At 43.7% G+C, this 20,817-nt stretch overlaps 1 protein-coding gene across 4 annotated transcripts; it reads right to left on the bottom strand.

Moving 5' to 3' along the window:
* Nucleotides 1-37: 37 nt before the first annotated feature.
* ilk (integrin linked kinase) lies at nucleotides 38-20,509 on the bottom strand. Of its 4 annotated transcripts, none has more exons than XM_045723251.2 (13): nucleotides 20,354-20,509; nucleotides 18,815-19,108; nucleotides 6,842-7,007; nucleotides 6,083-6,178; nucleotides 5,886-5,982; nucleotides 5,686-5,769; nucleotides 5,345-5,430; nucleotides 5,058-5,167; nucleotides 4,720-4,847; nucleotides 2,441-2,562; nucleotides 2,198-2,297; nucleotides 1,910-2,040; nucleotides 38-1,771 (listed from the first exon to the last, which is right to left on the bottom strand). In XM_045723251.2, exons 2-13 carry the CDS (start codon nucleotides 18,901-18,903, stop codon nucleotides 1,622-1,624), a joined length of 1,359 nt encoding a protein of 452 aa, XP_045579207.1. In that variant the 5' UTR covers nucleotides 18,904-19,108; nucleotides 20,354-20,509; the 3' UTR covers nucleotides 38-1,621. The 4 variants fall into 4 exon arrangements, with proteins under 4 accessions (XP_045579207.1, XP_045579209.1, XP_045579208.1 ...); XM_045723253.2 differs by having other exon boundaries at nucleotides 18,815-18,970; nucleotides 20,354-20,496; XM_045723252.2 differs by having other exon boundaries at nucleotides 18,815-19,013; nucleotides 20,354-20,472.
* Between the last annotated feature and the right edge of the window lie 308 nt (nucleotides 20,510-20,817).

Raw genomic sequence — 20,817 nt, 5'->3', positions numbered from 1 at the left:
GAAACACACCAATAGAAGATCTTTCAGACTAGATAAATTATTTTTGTTTGTTTTTAATATACTTATATATAAATTACATAGTATTGTATAAGACATGCTCGTTCTTGGCTTTTACCCCGGTGATTCAGCACAAATAAGCAAGCTGGTGGACAGACAGAACAAATGCATATGAAAAAAACAAATAAGTATTACATAGGTCAATAAAGGAGGAAATAACTCATGAGGCTACAACAACGCAGAATGTTAATGTTATCCCCTTATTGTCCACTTCATCTTCACTCTCCTGTGAAATGTTGGGAATTGCCTCTGGCATAAACAAAGCCACAGAATTCAACAAAGCTGGGAGTTGAAGAAAACAAATCCCAATGATCTGAGGGCAGAATATACAGTGGATGAAACGTTAAAAATTATCAATGTTATTTAAGCATGTCAGATTTCTTTAGTTCGTTTTGGTGTTCGGCAGCATTCTGCAGGTTTTTTCCCGGCTGTTCGGCACACATTTTTGTCAAGGCAAGTTTGGTAGCTGAAGTCTACGTCCTTTCATTGGTGATTGGTCAACAGTAGGGATTCTTCACTGACTTGTCGTTCAACAAGATGACACATTTTCAGGCAAAAACATTTTACTTGAGAAATACTGCACAAAACATCTTAGATGTAAAATTGAGCGACTAAGACCTCTGCAAAAAGGTCAACAAACATATTTCTTGATTTATCTTATATTAATTCAGAATATTTTGAGGAAGTGTTATGGATATGTTGTTGTACGGCTTCTGAAGAGGGACAAATAGTAATATTGCTGCTTTTTTCTTGTTTTTCAAGCAAATGTCTTAAGGGTGTATGAGGCACAGATGGTCGCCTAGCCGAGTTCTGCTAGGAGCAACAAGAACCTAGTATGCGGACGCCTAAGCACGTGTAAAAAGTGGTTCTGCTCACTCCCCTGCACTTACTGAAGAATACTGGACATTGAAATGCTTGGTTGGATAAATAGTCTAAGCAGGAGCAGTCCTATAATCCTGTTTGCATACATACAATTTGCCCTTGAAACAAAGGAAACCAGCCATACAGTACACACTCAGTTCCACAAGACAAGCTTCAGGCTAATATAGCAACATACTGTTTTCATAAGAGCTTTCATTAATCAGTAATAACAGGTTACAGGTCACTTTACAGTGTCTGACCCCTAGATAGTGAGACCCCCTCCAGAGGTAAAGAAAGGAAGCAGTGCAACAGACAGATTGTCATCCTGACCTCCACAGGTTATTCAGTCAAAGATAGAGGCTTGTACTCAGTCCACATGATTAGAGCACAACAGTCGGAACAGTCAATTCTTAGCTCCTGCATGGACACGATGAGACAGTGACGTAGATTAAAGTACTGATAACTCATCTTGATAAGTAAAAAAAAAAGAAAAGAAAATCAATCATAATCAAGAATAAAACAAGTGACTGTCGCCATTTTAGTTTTCAGAGGCTTAAGTTACAGTGGCACTGAGGGCAGCGGTAAGTAGTGAGAGTAGGTCTAAGGCAATACTGGTAAGCACCACATATCTGGGGCAAGATATCTAGGACAAGATATCTGGGGGTTTAGGAGGGTAATTCAAGGCAGAGCAAAAAAGCAGTTTTCACTTGTCCTGCATTTTCTCCAGGATGGGCACGATCATGTCAAATTTAGGCCTCTTGGCTGGATCTTCGTTCATACAGATCTTCATGAGCTTGCAGATGTGGGGTGAGATGCCGGGAGGGATGGTGGGTCGTAGGCCTTCCAGGGCCACCTGAGGGCAGAACAGAGAGAGGGAACTATGTCAGAGACACTCTGGGAAGAACAAGACTAAACTGAGACTTGTGTTTTGAGATTCCGATGTTGTAATGAATCCTATAACTTCTAGCACCCTGAACTGAAGCGGTCTCACCTTCATGCCTATCTCCATGTTGGAGAGGTCAGCGAAGGGCACCTCCCTGGTCACCAGCTCCCATAGCAACACAGCAAAGCTCCACATGTCTGCTGACCGCCGGTTGATCTCCTCAGGCTTCTTCTGCAGGGCTGCATTGGCACAGGACAGACAGGGGCAGAATCACACATAGGTTCATAGCTGTAGGAGTTCCATACATTATATAGTTAGATAAAGCAAATATTTACATTCTCAAAAAGGTGAAAAGCGGTAAGCAACAGAGAGAAAATGGCTGAGTGTGTGATGTACCTTCAGGGGCTACCCATGCTGGGGAGTACATCCTGCCTGGACACTGGAAGGAGAACTTGACGTCTGACATGCTGATCCTGGCTGTCATGTCCTCGTCAATCTGTCAAGGAATATCAGGTCATTATAACAGTTGGTTTCAAACACAAGGAAGTCATCCACCAAGCCATAAGAAGCATGAGTGAAACACATGACAACTATATCACTGTAGTGCATATGTAATGTTAATGTGAGTCCTTCTCTCACCATGACGCTCTTGCTGTTGAGAGAGTGTCGAGAGATCATGGGCTCGAGCGTGTGTAGGAAGGCCATCCCACAGGCAATGTCCAAAGCAAACTTCACCGCCTGTGTCTGGTCAACCACAAAGTCTGACAGACAGATCCATGGCAGTCATTTTCACACATTAGCAACAGCTGTAACATTGTACTCCTTCTCCAGTCACTAGTACAGTACTATGATTAGCTAGATCTTTTCCAATTCTTAAGCCTGAACTTTAAAAACAGACGTCCAGGCATATTCGATGAATCAAATCAAAACTTTATTTGTCACATACGCTGAATACAACATGTAGACCTTACTGTGAAATGCTTACTTACAAGCCCTTTAACCAACAGTGCAGTTCAAGAAAGAGTTCAGAAAACATTTAGCAAATAAACTAAAGTAAAAAAATGTTTTAAAAGTAACACAATAACGAGGCTATATATACAGGGGGTACCGGTACCGAGTCAATGTGCGGGGGTACAGCTTAGTCGAGGTAATTTGTACATGTAGGTAGGGGTGAAGTGACTATGCATAGATAATAAACAGCGAGTAGCAGCAGTGTTCAAAACAAATGGAAGGGGGGGGTTATTGTAAATAGTCCGGTGACCAGTTGATGATTTGTTCAGCAGTCTTATGGCTTCGGGGTAGAAGCTTTGGTCCGCGCATGCTTTGAGTACACGTCCTGGTAATAATCTGGCCCCTCAGCTTTGTGAATGTTGACCTGTTTAAAGGTCTTGCTCACACCGGCTACCGAGAACGTTATCACACAGTCGTCCAGAACAGCTGGTGCTCTCATGCATGCTTTTTCCCTCAAAGCGAACGTAAAAAAAAACATTTAGCTCGTCTGGTAGGCTCCTGTCACTGGGCAACTCGCGTCTGGATTTCCCTTTGTAGTGCATAATAGTTTAAGCCCTGCCACATCCGACGAGCGTCAGAGCCAGTGTAGTAGAATTCAATCTTAATCCTGTATTGACACTTTGCTTGTTTGATGGTTCGTCGGAGGGCATAGCGGGATTTCTTATACACGTCCGGATTAGTGTCCCGCTCCTTGAAAGCAGCAGCTCTAGCCTTTAGCTCGATGCAGATGTTGCCTGTAATTCATGGCTTCTGATTGGGATATGTACGTACGGTCACTGTGGGGACGACGTCATCGATGAAGCCGATGACTGAGGTAGTATACTCCTCAATGGCATTGGATGATTCCCACGAACATATTCCAGTCTGTGCTAGCAAAACAGTTCTGTAGAGTAGCATCCGCATCATCTGACCATTTGCCAAATAGAGGGCGGGGGAGAGCTTTGAATGCATCTCTGTGTGTGGAGTAAATGTGGTCTAGAGTTTTTTTCCCATCTGGTTGCACATGTGACAAGCTGGTAGAAATGAGGTAAAACGTATTTAAGTTTTCCTGCATTAAAGTCCCCGGCCACTAGGAGCGCCGCTTCTGGGTGAGCAATTTCTTCTTTGCTTATGGCCTTCGAGTTGGTTGAGTGCGGTCTTAGTGCCAGCATCGGTTTGTGGTGGTAAATAGACAGCTATGAATAATTTAGATTAGAACTCTCTTGGTAGATAGTGTGGTCTACAGCTTATCATAAGGTACTCTACCTCAGGCGAGCAAAACCTCGAAACATGTTTAATACTAGACATCGCGCACCAGCTGTTATTGACAAATAGACACACCCCCACCCCTCGTCTTACTAGACATAGCTTCTCTGTCCTGCCGGTGCATGGAAAATCCCGCCAGCTCTATATATCCGTATCGTCGTTCAAACATAAGATATTACCGTTTTTAATGTCCCGTTGGTAGGATAATCTTGACCATAGGTCATCAATTTTATTTTCCAATGATTGCACGTTGGCCAATAGAACAGATGGCAGCGGGGGTTTACTCACTCGCCTATGAATTCTCAGAAGGCAGCCCGACCTCCGCCCCCCTTTTCTCCATCTTTTCTTCACACAAATGACGGGGATTTGGGCCTGTTCCCAAGAAAGCAGTATATCCTTCGTGTCGGACTCATTAAAGGAAAAATCTTCCAGTTCGAGTAGTCGCTGTTCTGATGTCCAGAAGTTATTTTCAGTCATAAAAGACGGTAGCAGCAAAATTATGTACAAAATAAGATAAAAAACAAGATACAAACAACGCACAATTGGCATATAAAACGTCAGCCATCCCCTCTGGCACCCTTCTCGTCTTTCCATGACCTTAACTCAACGTACTATCCCACATTGGAAGTCTTTAGTACAATGAAGGTTAGTGTGGTACTCACCAGTGCCCTGGTGAAGCACGTTGTAGAGGGAGCCATAGGGCATCCAGTGTGTGATGATGATGGGGTGAGGGGCGGGAGGAGACTGACACGCTCCCAACATTGGCAGCACATTGGGGTGGGAGAATATCCTGGGATGGGCCCGAGGAAGAGGGACACGGGGAAAGAGACAGAGAAATATACATATAGGATGGGACATATGCGGGACAATCTAAACCCAAATAACTTCCATACAGATCAACATGTCAGTAAATAAAAACGTGTGAGAGGAAGACAGACATATCCACAGAACAGGATAAACTACACCTACAATGAACAATAAGCAGGTAAAAAGTTATTACCTGAGTTTGGGATACTCCTCATTGAAGTCTCTGCTCTTTCTGGTGGACCAGTCGCGAACCTTCAACACTTTCACCACAACCTCATTCCCCTGCCAGCGTCCATGCCACAACTAAAGAAAAAAATGATTGAGACACAGTTCCAGCATAACCTCCACAATATAGAGTATAACTTGATGCAAAGCATATGCTGATGTATGTCAGTGTTTCAGAGATGAATCACTTTGTAACATGAGTTGCAGACATCAGTAACAGATAAAAACAGCAGTCATGTAGAAACAGCTCCATACCTCTCCAGACTGGTTCTCATTGATCTTAGCCAGGAGGGAGAGCTGTTTGAAGTCAATGCCCGCTGCTTTGTTCAACGTGCCGTTACCTGCACACATTGACGCACAGAGGACAGAGTTGAAGAGCATAGCTGAAGCCCTAGGTCTGGCAAAAAGCCCTACTACTTCTGAACAATTTAGCACACTGAAAGGTAGTGGAAATGTCATCAGGCACATTGGGGACTACCAGAGACCTGTGGGACATTTACTGGATGTTCATTCCTTCCTGCGAACTGTGCCTGATATTCACTTCTTGTAATGAAAACCAGGCAGCTAGTAAATGGCTTTGTGGCTGTGGGACTTACGGGGTCGAGTTCTGGTGGTGCCTTTCCAAAACGTGTCCTTGAAGGGGACCTTGGTCAAACTCTGGCCCAACTTTTCTGCTTTCTCTGAGAGGGGGGCGAACAGAAAGCACACATTGATTAGGTAACAGGGCTAACACAGATAATAAATCACAGTTTTCTTGCCAACAATGGATGATGCAGAGTAATAGGATGTTGAATACCTTGGAGGGCTTCACACAGGTGAGGTTTGGCTTTGTCCAGAGGAGTTTCTCCATACTTATTACAGATGTTCACCTGAGCTCCGTTAGTCACCAGGTCCTGAGGAAGATAGACATCAATGTAACTCCAGTGGTACATAAACTGTTATTCACATAGAAATAGACAGTACCCACAGTAGGCCACCAGGGGGCATACTGACCTCAGCCACTGGGTCCTGACCCCAGAAGCAGGCGTAATGCAGTGGGGTGTTGCCGTGCTCGTTGGCAGTGTTGACGTCTGCTTTGCACTGGATGAGCTAGGAGACCGAACCACAAGATTAGATTAGACACAAGGCTGTCCAGATCCTGTTTAGATTATATACAGTGACGCTAGTAATCCACCTACGGCAGGCCTGGAAAAGGATTTCTCCTGTCTGCTCATACATTCCAGAGGTATTGTGACATGTCTAATATTAAACCAAATCATAACTGTGGTCTGCAGCACTACGAAACCAGAAACCTGTCATAGACTAACACTACTGCATTGAATGACATAAGATTTGAGAGTTACTAGAAGGACCAGAAAGAAAGATACAATTATTTTAAAGAAAATAACTGACTTGATTACCTATGGAAAAATCACAGTGTGTGTGTCATTTTGACTTGCTTAGGCTTGAGTTGAAGATGCTATGTGGCAACTGGGTACAGTTTAAAAACAATATCCACCCAACACTATTTGGGAAATGGTGCCAATGTCTCTCCCTGTGAAATGACTGATGTCAGCACTGCAACAAGAGTAGACAGGTCTTAACCATGCAGTGAGTTTGGGTGTTGAGCAGCCATCAACTCTGGTTTCATAAGTTCCTTCCTGGGCTTTTATAGGGGAAGCTATATCAACCTAAAGAGACCTTCATTGACCTCAAGTGTTTGTTTGTGTGTGTGCAGGTGTGTGTGTGCAGTGTGTGTCCACTCAGTCCCACCTTGCCCACGATGTCTCTGTGGCCGTGGCTGGAGGCCAGGTGCAGGGGCGTGTCATCTCCTCTGTTCATGACGTTGATGCGAGCCCCTCTCATGATGAGCATGTCCACCACACTGGAGCGGCCTTCCCTGCAGGCCCAGTGGAGAGGACTGAATCCATGGTCATCCCTGAGGACAGAATACAGCACCACATTAACATCCCACCGTACTGCTTGCACACCACAGACTGCTTACTACTAGCAATGAGGAAAGGGAAATGATATGAAAACATATTTATTTGTAAAATGACCAGAGGCTAAATATGACACCACACAACCCTGTAACATAACAGCAGCATAGAACTGGAAATGCCTAGCAGGACTCTTCATTACTTAGTAATGGTGTAGGCCTATCTGGATTCTCAGTACTAAAGGGTGCTACTTATTGCTACTTACAGCATAGGCCTGTTAGTAAATGTGAGGTAGGCAAAAACTCACTGTGCCTGTTAGTCCTAATGGCCATGTGTCGATGCCTAATGGCATATAGAAACATTAAAATGCCTATAAGAAAGTCTTCAAAGTGTTTATATCTATTGAAAACAGCAGAGTGGAATTAGGAAGTAGACAGGGGAATGCAGTGCAGCGAACTAGTGGGCAAAAACAGCTGATCCTGACTGATACTGAAATTCAGTCAACATCCAGCCAGAAAACAGGAACTAAATGTGAACTCAGCCTGCCCTTCAGTCAGTCACAGAGCGACAGAGGAGATGTGCTGCTGGCAGTGGCAAACCATCCCACTCCGCCTTAGTCACAGTGACAGAAACACATGTTAGGACAGTGGCCTGACTGGCCTCAGTGACAGGACAGGAGTGACGCCTCTTCACTACAGCATCCCAGCATTGACCTTGAGAACCTAACAGTGACAACGACAGTCAACCAGACAGAGTGGCAAGAGAGAGCTGGGTTAGTGCGTTCAGTTCGATTGAACGTTTGGTACGTTGTGTAACGCTTTGTACTGAACGACACCTTTCCCCAAAACCTTCAACGTTCTTGAACAGACTGACGTATGTTCGCTCCGTTTGGTGGGTGTGGCTTGAAGAAATGAGTGATGTAATTAAAAAGGGCAGTGGCCATGCTGACAGCGATCCCCAACCTCAGCATGTCCAACACTTCCCAATTTTTCAACTGGTCATCCAGAACAGCACAGGAACCGTTTAATTGAACATTTCACTACATTTGTTCATACTGAACGCAGCCCAGGCAGAGAATGCGTGCATGAAAAGGAAAGCTAAATAGAAAGAGGGACAGTCAGAGGGAGAGCTGGCCAGAGTATAGTAGTGAGGCAGTCAGGAAAGGGGGACTAAAACAACAGGCCAATCTTTCTCTGCAGGCCTTATAAGGGTCGGGCAGACTTCCTTCACACAACTCCCCAGCTGCTATGTCATCCTGCATTTCTCTGGCTACTACTGTGTTCTCCTGTCACTGGCCTTCATCACCTCAGCCCCCCCTCCACAGATCCTTCTCTCTCCCTCTCCCCTAGTCAACTCGTAGAGCAACAGTTGGAGAGGAATTTGACGATGAAATTTCCATTCCCCACTCATTCCGGAATTTCAGAAGAATTTCATAGGGCTCTGATGAGCTTGTGATTTGTGCCAAGGTGTATGAACCTCTGCGTATAAATTAAATCATGCTGCACTTGCTAGAAAGAGAGAGAAAAGTGCTGAATGTTTATATCTGGTGGTTGAGAACTGAGGGTTAGAACTGAGGGGGGTATTGTGATGAAAGCAGACCCCTTCCTGGAGTCCTAACCCTCCACTTCCACAACAACATACACACAGGAGACTGTGTTCCAGGGAAAACAGCCTCAATGAGGCCCACAGAGACCCTGCCTCCCCAGACACACACCATCCGGAAATATGGGTGGATGATGTAGTATAGATGGGCTAAATCTGTTGTGAGCACAATGTGCTCTTACAGAGGCCCTCTCCAACAGACAATGACCTCACGTAGGACAGTAATTGAAATGAATGATCCCAGCAGAGTTCATTCTACAGCTGCACGATATAGGCCCCCCAAAAAAATCTAAATTGCAATTATTTTACCCAAATATTGCAATTTGACACACGATCAAAACACGAGTCAGTATAAATGTATGTACATATTATGTGTGAGTGAGTGTTGTGTGTGTGTGGAGTATCAGTGTGTGTGTGTGTGTGTGTGTGTGTGTGTGTGTGTGTGTGTGTGTAGAGCCCTGTGAGTGGGCATAGAGACAAAAATAAAAAGGTCAATGAGGATACAAGGTCAACTCAGATAGTCCATGTAGCTATTTTGTTAGCGAATTATCAGTGGTATTGCTTGGGGACAGAAGCTGTTAAAGAGCCTGTTGGTGCCAGACTTGATCCACCGGTACCGCTTGCCGTGCAGAAGCAGAGAATAATCTATGGCTTGGGTGTTTGGAGTAACACATTTCTGGGCCTTCCTACCACACCTCCTGATATAGATGCCCTGGATGGCAGGAAGCTTGTTTAATTACCCTTTAAATGCACAGGCACCTAGACCATTTGTTTGGTTAACCTGGACATTTTACTTCATATTATGAGGCATGTATTATCTTGCTTCAAAGTAGCGTATAACCAAAATCCCACCAAAGAAACATGGAGGCAATTATTTGAGACTTCCTCATATGCGTTCTCCTGTTGAATTGCTTCTTTCCACTTTTATTGTCTTGCAGCCAAAGGCAGCATTCCTAGTCATATTAGCAACCCATGATAAATTGTTGCATCTTTAGATCTCTCCTCAACATTTCTAACAGATATTTCCATCTCTGTCCATGAAACTGCGGTGCACATTTTAGAAGTGTTTCCCCACCAATTGCATTTAGGAACGTTCACACATAGACCTACCGCCATGTGCACATTGCTGCGCCTAAAGTGTGAAGAAATACTAGTTTATCAAAGTAGTGTACGTCCACTACTTAGATGCCCATCGTGGGGACTAAGAAGTGAGTATACGCAATACCCACTAAACAATATCTGGGTGGGGCCTCCTGAGTGGCACAGCGATCTAAGGCACTGCACCGCAGTCACTACAGCCGGCCGTGACCGGGAGACCCAAGAGGCAGCGCACAATTGGTCCAGTGTCGTCCGGGTTAGGGGAGAGTCTGGCCGGCCCGGGATGTCCTTGTCTCATGGCGCTCTAGCGACTCCTGTGGCAGGCCGTGCTCGCTGACACGGTTGAGAGTTGGACGGTGTTTCCTCATTGGTACTGTTGGCAGGGAGTGAGTGACAGAAAGGGGCAGCGAATGGATTTACTATCAGAGGAATACATTTCTGATTTCAGGCAGGGCCTTAAATTTGGCAGAAGCAATCAGGCCTGAGTAGTGTAGAGCCTGAATATTGCGGGCATGGGTAGGACTCAGGCTTAAAATTAATGCCTGTGCAGGGCTCTAACCCAGGCCAATGAGTCAGTCAGTGGAGACAGGACAGGGGGGTGTCGCCGACCTTTTCCAGCAGGGTTGCCCAGGCCAGGGGGCTTCAGAAGGGCTTTCTCCTGCCGTCCTGGCTGCCCCCCCCCGCGTGGGGTTACTTCAGGCAGTTCCACCTGCCAACAGGGCTCAGATCGGCAGACGGAAGAACCCCGTCTACACTCTGTCTCTATGCTGAGCTCACAGTGAGATCATATGACAAACATCAATGGCCTGATACGGATCTACTCAATCCTCTTTCACACTAGTCTATTTGAATACTGTAAAAAAAAAAAAAACTCACAAGTAACAAGCCATCCACAGAAATGAGAGTCAAGCTACCAATTAAAGAGGCTTGACTGTGATTTGAGAAATCTCATACTTATTTAGTGTGACTGTAGCCTACAGTAGGATTAGTTGCAGCTGGCTCCAGTGGGAGCTGGGAATGCCCAAAGGGTACAGCTGGCTTTACAGTTCACACCCTAGTCCAGGGCCAGCCCCTCCAACACAGACATAACGTTATGTTGGTGACCCTCCCAAGACTACTGTCTGCTCAGCCCAGTCAGGTGCTGGGCTATATGGGTTAACTACACTACTACCCTTCCCCGGGGAATTAAATATAAACAGCATTCTGTGACCGTACACAAGCCACCCTTCCTCTTCACCAAACAAGGAGCTTCTAACTCATAACCATGGTATGTCACAGCACTGACTTTAGGCCTAATGATAGGTTTTCACCCACAGCAGAACTCTGCAGAAGTGAAACTAGAATTCATGTTGAGGATGATTTATTCTTGAATGTGCTTTTATTATAGCTACAGATAGTAGGCCTACAGCTATGGTTGACACTCCTTTACCACCCAGCAGACTGGCAGAACAGTTCACACACACGACGTTATGAAGAGTGGGGATTGAGGCAGAGCCAGGGAGTCATTTTTGTAAAGTTCTGGTGTCGGCTACTTTCTATGCTAAGTGGACCAAATACACTGACTGTCTGAACCACCTGCGTTTACACAGGTAGCCCAATTCTTGTCTTTTGACCAATTTATCAGCTTTTTTGCCAATAAATTGGCCTGTGTAAACGCAGCCAATATTATCTTTAAGAGTTTTGATCTTCAGTGCAGGAATAAAAACTCGGAGACAGGTGTAAGACATAAAATAAGAACTACGGTAGAGTAGGGCTAAATAGAAGACTTCAAGACATAGCCTAATGCTACCCAAACGGACTGCACTTCAAAAGAATACGTCACTCATTAGCATACGTTTGTCCATCATGAGGAAATGTTGAGGGGAAATGAGTGGCACTATCTAATACCACTGGGAGAGGAGTACAGGAAACAGAAGAATGCAAGAGAGGAAGGTGTTATGGCTCTGCCTCTGTGCATTCCTTCTGCAAAAACTGAAGACAAACACGTTTCCATCTACGGTAAAGTCACCCCGTATAAAAGAAAAATCACGAAAGCTGTGATGGAAACAGGAAGTATCGGTACATATACATTTTTTTTTAAAAAGGCGCACGATAATTTCCTTGTTTGACACGGTGGGATCATTGTGTCTTAAATTGATTATCCGAAAAATGGTTTTGGAAACGGATTTAAGTGCAAATATTGATATAATAACCATCATTTGGAAGTAAAGTTGGAGTCACGCGATGATATGGTGTGTGGTCCTCCCACTACGACTCTGGACAGCATGCAGTTTATTAGGCTACAGATGAAATAAGTTGATCTTCACAGGGTGGTGAAAGTGAACGGTGATGAGCTTGATGCTCCTCTACAATAAAGAGAGGGTCTTATTCTGGTCGATGCTTGACAAGTACAAATATTATCACTCTTTTCCATAATAATCTCATCATGTAATATAGCCTACCCGCACTGTATCTGCATGCCAAGACCAGAGTAGGCACATTTGCTAGTTAACGCAACAGTTTGTGACAATACTATCAGTGGAGTTGAAAATGCGATGGAAACACATTGAACATGAGAACTTAAAGAGAAAAGGTACAGTGTGTGTACTACATCATCACACAGTGATTTTTAAAATCAGCAACAAGTCCGTTTGGTGGAAACACACCACTGGTGGGAAAATGTGCATATATTTATTTTTGCAGATTTTATAATATTTGCATGAAAAGTTGTCGCGTATTGGAGGGTTTTTTTCTAGATGAAAAATGGTGCTTTGGTGGTGGGCATTGCAGGGGGCATGGTCAGCCAGGCAAAATTTAACAACATTTTAGAGGCCCCCCACCCCATCGTCGCAGAGTCGAGAAATCTTTGCATTTTTAAGCCAATTTCCTGCAATTCTACGCATTTCTCCATGGAGCTGAGAGAACATTTTGCCATATTAAAGCTAATTTCCTACAATTCCATGTATTTTGCTATGGCTGTGTTATTTTGCCCAAACATAACAAAATCAACAGAAAATCAATACTGATTGTTTAGCTTTAAATTTTTGATGATTGTTAGTTATTTTTATTATTTAAACCCTTATTTAACTAGGCAAGTCAGTTAAGAACAAATTCTTATTTTCAATGACGGCCTAGGAATAGTGGGTTAACTGCCTTGTTCAGGGGCAGAACGACAGATTTTTACCTTGTCAGCTCGGGGATTTGATCTTGCAACCTTTCGGTTACTGGTCCAACGCTCTAACCACTAGGCTACCCTGCTGCTCCAAAGATATATTCTCAGAGAGAGCGATAGATATTTGGTTCATTATTTTTTCTACAGACTGACCTCCATGTCTTATAGTAATGGACTGTCATTTATCATTGCTTATTTGAGATGTTCTTACTATAATATGGACTTGGTCTTTTACCAAATAGGGCTATCTTCTGTATACCACCCCTACCTTGTCACAACACAACTGATTGGCTAAAACACATTAAGGAAAGAAATTCCACAAATTAAAACAAGGCACACCTGTTAATTGGGCTCCCGAGTGGCGCAGCTGTCTATGGCACTACATATCAGCGTTAGAGGCATCACTACAGTCCCTGGTTCTCAATTGGCTGACTTTTTATTAGGTCTACTATGTCACTGATTTAGTACTAAAATACATATTTAAATCTCTTTTGATAATGCATTCTGTAGACTCCGATCAGCGATCATAGCTCCCGAGTGGTGCAGCGGTCTATGGCACTGCATCTCTGCACAAGAGGCGTCACTACAGTCCGTGGTTCATAAAGGCTGTATGACATCCTGCCGTGATTGCGAGTCCCATAGGGCGGTGCACAATTGGCCCAGCATCGTCCGGGTTTGGCGATCATTGTAAATAAGAATTTGTTCTTAACTGACTTGCCTAGTTAAATCAACAACAACAAAAAAGTATTAATGCATTCCAGGTGACTAACTCATGAAGCTGGTTGAGAGAATGCCAACCGTGTGCAAAGCTGTCGTCAAGGCAAAGGGTGGCTACATCAAAGAAGCTCAAATATATTTAGATTTGTTTAAAACTTTTTGGGTTACTACATGATTCCATATGTGTTCTTCACTAGTTTACAATGTGGAAAATTGTAAAGATAAAAGAAAAACCCTTGAATGAGTAGGTGTCCAAACTTTTGACTGGTACTGTATATCTACAGAAATAAGACAGACCTTGTTTCTGTTGCCTGTTTGAGTGTTTGTTTAATAGCCTACTGATTCCGTGAGCACCAAGCCTCATGCAACAGCAAAATGTCGGATAAAGCATTTTCACAGAGTCAGTGTTTTTAGTCTTTGCTATGCTGTAAAGACTTTACTTTTTCTCTCTCATAAGTACAGACTGGGATGTATTTAGTGTCGTTTACACTGTACCAAACAGGCAGAAAAATATTGTAATCTAACAGCACCTGTTTGTCACACATATGCATGCAGCTCTCGCTCCTATGCTCCCATTTTTCATGATCTCCTTATTGTTATTACAATTATGATCATAATATTAAGTAATGTCGTTATCATTAGTAGGCTTGATATAGTATCCTTGTATAACCACCATTGAGCTGTAGGCTTAAGAGCCCAACCTGTTTAGTCTAAAGCCTATGCTTCAATATATAGGCTACCGTATAAATCATTCATGCCATCACACAGCATACAGAGACATTCATGTATTAGAATGCAATCAAGCATTTTAGTTTTAAAATGAAATAACAAAGGGAGCTTTGAATAATTAGCCTAAAACCACAATTCCCAAATGCATGCAACTGTTTTTAGTATGCTGTAATAAAAGGCTATACATCTTTTTATTTATTGTTAAAAGAGACTCTGGTACACTTATTTAGTGTTGTTTACACAGTGACTGTTTGGCACACATAATACTCACAAAACGCTTGATCCTATACCCTCCCTTTTCTTGATCTCCAGTCATTTCCATGACTAAGTCAAATGTTTTCCACAGATCTGACTTCCCCTTTCCGTCCTGAGCAACAAGTAAACATTTGCCCGTTTCTAATGTATTTTTCACATCACGTGTTACTGTGTTCACAGTTTAAAACCAATTTATTGATGTGATTATAATTAGGCTATTGGTCAGGCCTATTGGTCAGATGCATGCGATGCTTACATGTTTCACATAAAGAGAGCAAGGGTTGAGGGAATAGCAAATGTTTTTCATAAACAAATTAGGGTTTTCATTAACAGAACTTTTCAGTCAGAAACAAGTAAGAAACTAAATGGCTGAACTTGATACATCTGCGGCGTTGTGTGACAAAACTGCACAATTTGGAATGGCCTTTTATTGTCCCCAGCCCAAGGTGCATCTGTGTATTGATCATGCTGTTGAATCAGCTTCTTGATAAGCCACACCTGTCAAGTGGATGGATTATCTTGACAAAGGAGAAATGCTCACTAACATGAATGTAAACAACTTTTTTTTGCATATGGGATACTGCTGGGATGTCTTTAGCTCATGAAACATGGGACCAACACTTTACATGTTGAGTTTATATTTTTGTTCAGTATGTATGCACGCATGTAGGTATATACAGTACAGGTCAAAAGTTATAAAATAACACATGGAATCAAGTGTGCCTTGAATTCTAAACAAATCACTGAGTGTCACCAGCAAAGCACCCCCACACCATAACACCTCCTCCTCCATGTTTCATGGTGGGAACTACACATACAGAGATCAGTTCACCAAAAATCTCCAATTTGGACTCATCAGATCAAAGGACAGATTTCCACTGGTCTAAGGTCCATTGCTCGTGTTTCTTGGCCCAAGCAAGTCTCTTCTTATTATTGGTGTTCTTTAGTAGTGGTTTCTTTGCAGCAATTCTCCTCTGAACAGTTGATGTTTAGATGTGTCTGTTACTTGAACTCTGTGAAGCATTTATTTGAGCGGCCATTTTTGAGGCTGGTAACTCTAATGAACTTATCCTCTGCAGCAGAGGTAACTCTGGGTCTTCCTTTCTTGTGGGAGTCCTTATGAGAGACAGTTTCACCATAGCGCTTGATGGTTTTTGCAACTGCACTTGAAGAAACTGTGCAGTAAAACATCTGGCAGTGCTCTGTGTGGGACTGTATTTTGCGTCACTGCATACATGGCTAGATGGCTCCTCCCATGCAGTTTACCTTGAGGATACCGTTAACAGTAGAACATTCTCGTCTCCTAGGTGTGGAAACAATCAATGATGCTTTGGCGGCTGCAATGAACAGCACAAGGAAGCAGGATTGGACCCCGTCTCGGTCAACGTGGCCCCTGCCACTCTCACCATCCTCACCAGAGAGGTAGTTACTAACTAACCCATCCACACCGTCATCTCCGTTACACTGACCGTTAGTAGGAGTCATGTCAGTATGGCTCTCTCCTGACCGTGATGTGTCCCCTTGTCTTCCCCAGACTAACAAGGTGTTGTCAGTGCCGGGTGTGGTCAAAAGACCAACTAGTGAAAAAAAAAAATAAACAGTCCTAACTGGGTTGCCTGTCTTAAAGCTGCCCCACACAGACACACAGGAGAATTCCCTCCCTGCCCCACAGAGACAGGAGAATTCCCTCCCTGCCCCACAGAGACAGGAGAATTCTCTCCCTGCCCCACAGAGACAGGAGAATTCTCTCCCTGCCCCACAGAGACAGGAGAATTCTCTCCCTGCCCCACAGAGACAGGAGAATTCTCTCCCTGCCCCACAGAGACAGGAGAATTCTCTCCCTGCCCCACAGAGACAGGAGAATTCTCTCCCTGCCCCACAGAGACAGGAGAATTCTCTCCCTGCCCCACAGAGACAGGAGAATTCTCTCCCTGCCCCACAGAGACAGGAGAATTCTCTCCCTGCCCCACAGAGACAGGAGAATTCTCTCCCTGCCCCACAGAGACAGGAGAATTCTCTCCCTGCCCCACAGAGACAGGAGAATTCTCTCCCTGCCCCACAGAGACAGGAGAATTCTCTCCCTGCCCCACAGAGACAGGAGAATTCTCTCCCTGCCCCACAGAGACAGGAGAATTCTCTCCCTGCCCCACAGAGACAGGAGAATTCTCTCCCTGCCCCACAGAGACAGGAGAATTCTCTCTCTGCCCCACAGAGACAGGAGAATTCTCTCCCTGCCCCACAGAGACAGGAGAATTCTCTCCCTGCCCCACAGAGACAGGAGAATTCTCTCTCTGCCCCACAGAGACAGGAGAATTCTCTCTCTGCCCCACAGAGACAGGAGAATTCTCTCTCTGCCCCACACAGACAGGAGAATTCTCTCTCTGCCCCACACAGACAGGAGAATTCTCTCTCTGCCCCACACAGACAGGAGAATTCTCTCTCTGCCCCACACAGACACACAGGAGAGTTCGCTCTCTGCTTGTCACACACATTTGTTTCCTATGTCCAGCCCACAACAATTCCCTGGCTTACACTCCTCCCCTTTTCTCATGCTCATTTTTGGAGGGTTGCAGACCGTTCCCCAGAGGCTTGAGTGTTATTCCTTGTAAGGACATTTAGCATTCCACTACACTGTGTCTTGCATTTACATTTGTGCACCCACACTGTCACAGAAATGAGCTCACAATCACCTTTACCTTCACTAGCAGTAACTAAGAAAGTGTGGAATAGGGATATATAGGACATGGTGGGATTCAACAGGGAAGATGTGGGTGTATGTACAGTCAGCTATAAAAAATAAATTTAAAAAAAATATGCAATCAGAGTTATTGAAGGGGCTGAAAGGCCCAGTATGGATGTGTTTTCCCCACGAGGAAAAACAAACATCACCCTAACAGCCAATCGGGCAATGGAGACAGGCCACGTGTTCAGTTACCCGTGTACACTCACAAATACAATCCATGCATGTGTATACCATAGGCTACTTACAACAGTATGAACACTGGTCAAAATATCTCGGCATAATGCTCTCTAACGTCTAAGCAAGGTACTCAACAACAATCAAGCCTCTGCATGAAAATGAGAAGAACAGCTTCAGACAGCATGGCCCGGGGGCAACAATTATATGTCTCTATAGTTCTATCTGGATGCAGAGATACCAGGCATGAATATAGAACTCAAGTCACCCTCCTCCAGAAATGTCTGAGCTCCATCAATGGTGACAAGCCCTGCCGAGTTTCCTTTTACTGAGTCACCCGAGGATATTTACAGTGGAAGAGGCCAGGATGCATGATGAAACCTGCTTTCTAATGGACCTCCAACTGCAACCATTAAAGCTAGGCTATAGCTTAGCAGTCTATAATGGTCAAATGAAAACAGCCACATAAAAAGAGCTAAGGCAGGAAGCACCAATTATTTTTGTAGTTGTAGCGTCTTCGCTCAGTCTTTGCCCAGTAACCTAATACAAATAGGAAGTCAACAAAAAGATTTCAGGGCAGTGGTCATGTGAAAACATATCCAAGACATCTGCCATCCTTTAGCTTCATTTAAAGTTCACATTCCAGGCCAAGACACGTGTCCGGATAGCAGTGGGTTCAAATCTCAGGTCAAGTTCACACTGAGTTGGGGAGTCGGGCTGGCTGGGTGCCCAGCAACAAACAACCCTCACAGTCCTCGACGACAACATCAAAAGAAAGACAATGACTATGCAATTAATTACCCAGCAATATTTGCCATCAGATTTTTATGTACTAGTAAACCAAAACAGAGCCATGTCCTCTCGTTGTACATGGGATGATGTGGTGGGTCTCTGCACATTTCTGGAAGCTTTCCCGTTTCAGCTGTGTGGAACTAATTATCGGCACACAACTCAAGGCTCATAACATCACAGGGGATTGGTGAAGAACAGACGTAAAAGTATTAATTGCCTGAATCTGAATCCCTCAACAACAAAAAAACTCTTCCAAGCAACTGGGTCATTTGTGTATTTTGCTATGGAATAATGACTGAGCAGTCCAACATTTGGGTGTGACAACCTATTTTGACATCTAAGGGTGAGTCCAATAGAGATGTAGCTTCCTGATAGCTGGTCACAAGCTGCTGTGATGCCTATATACATGCATGATTCTGAGACTTGATAGCAGGTGACATAACATCCTTGTACATGCAATTCAACATCTGAAACAGTTGTTGTTTTTGAGACGCTCTGAGCACAATAAAAACGTATTTTAAAAAGTACTGATAAGTTAGACTTACCCCTGATTGAGGTCATTCTCTGTGTTGTCCAACCACAGGCGAACAGCTACTGCGTTGCCTTCCCGGCACTGGGTAAAAATATCATCCATGATGGCTCACTCGGCTTCTTCTGTTAAATTTACACTGAGAGGCGGTGATGGGACTGGAGTGGGAGAACTGGAATACACAAGGGAGGCAGCCAAAGGAATTCAGGGGTGGCCTGGAGTGCATTCGTCCCTCAAAGGAGAGAACAGCAACAGTCAGGGACACAACGGGAGCCGTACAGCTACACTACAGCGATCCAGTGGCACAAATCTGAGAAGACAAACATGAGAAGGATGATAGTCGCCGGATATAACTACAGCCAAGGATTCCTCACTGCTTTTAAATACATTCTAAACACGATAGGGAACACTGTTCCAACTTCCAACCAATGCATAGACTAATAGATGATGTTTTGATTGACCCAACACCTGGTCGTGACTCAAACCATCTGTTCTGGTACAGATGACAAGCTCTGCTGTAACCCACTACATTTAAAAACCCTGTTTGAACAATTTCCTGAAGGCTTCTCAGGACTAGAAGAATACAAACGGTAAAAGAAAAGAAAAAGTCAATGCATATGCCTTGTGGTGTACTGTGGGTTACATAACTAGGCTACATACAATTTTTCATTTTGGTTTTCGTGAAGACTGATTCTAACTTTATAGATGAATGCATTGGTAAAGCCAAGCCATGGTCACATATTAAAGCTAAACACGTATCCTGGATATTAGCTTACATGCATACAGATAAATAAACCATGAGACCCATGGCATGAGCAGTGGCTGTTAGTTAAATGTTATTTGGAATGCTCCCTAACGTTCGTTAATACCATAAAGCTAGCTAATTTATCTGACAGAGTAAGTTAGAGCAAATTTTCTAACAGGGTTCTTGCCCAAAATGCAATTACTAGTTGGCTATAGCCATATAACTATCTAGCCTAGTTAGTGATGCATGACTTATTTGGGACGAATCCAAATGGGACTCTGTAAGTTACAGTGTTCAAGCAAAGTGTATTATTGTGTGAACCATTGTGGACACAGTAAAAATACAGCTACAACCAGGAATTACTAGCCAAAGACAGCCTAACATGAACTTGTCATAACTAGCCACTAAGCTAGCTGGCCCGCTACTCCTACCCGGCTTTCCAGATAGCTTGCTAGCTATTAACGTTAGCAGTAGTTTAAAAGTTTTGGATAACCGTGTAAGATAATAGGCTGCTGAAAAAGTCCAATGCTATGCTGTGGCTAGTTACTGTCCTAGGTAACGAACAACTTTGTTTAACAACAATTTATAGATAGTTTCATTATAAAAGCCCCGTAAGGAGGGAGACCGTTGAAGTTTCAATCAGTTTGTTACTAGTTGACGCTTCTTTGGCCAGTCCTTTTTTCCTCCCCTTCTTCTTTGACTTCAGACCAGATGCCTGAAACTAGCAATCTCGATAGCAAACAAACCCGAGAAATAGGACGATTGAAGTGTGAACACATCAATGTAAAAATACACATTAATTGTACTTACCCGATGGATTCAAACAGCATAGGTAATTCGACTGAGAAACAGTTGGTTAGACTGGGTTTGAAGCAGACTGTCTACGTCCCCAGTGTCCACACCCTCGTCGTCGTTTTACGTGGGAGAGAAAAACTATTTGGCCTCGTCCACTACCAAATGCCCCATACTAGCGCCCTCTACCGGAAAACAGACAATTCTTTCTTGCGTGAAGATACACCTCCGTCCCTCCAGGGCACGTTTTTCCCTCAGGTTTTAATGACACCTTTAATCTCGGCCGAGCTTTATATACTGCTCAAAAAAATTAAGGGAACACTAAAATAACACATCCTAGATCTGAATGAATGAAATAATCTTATTAAATACTTTTTTCTTTACTGACAACAAAATCACACAAAAAAAAATGACAACAAAATCACACAAAAATAATCAATGGAAATCCAATTTGGAGTCACACACAAAATTAAAGTGGAAAA

This window comes from Salmo salar, chromosome 09 (assembly GCF_965601325.2).
Source record: "Salmo salar chromosome 09, fSalSal1, whole genome shotgun sequence".
NCBI classification, from domain to species: domain Eukaryota; kingdom Metazoa; phylum Chordata; class Actinopteri; order Salmoniformes; family Salmonidae; genus Salmo; species Salmo salar.
This window is presented reverse-complemented; position numbering and strand designations above follow the sequence as displayed.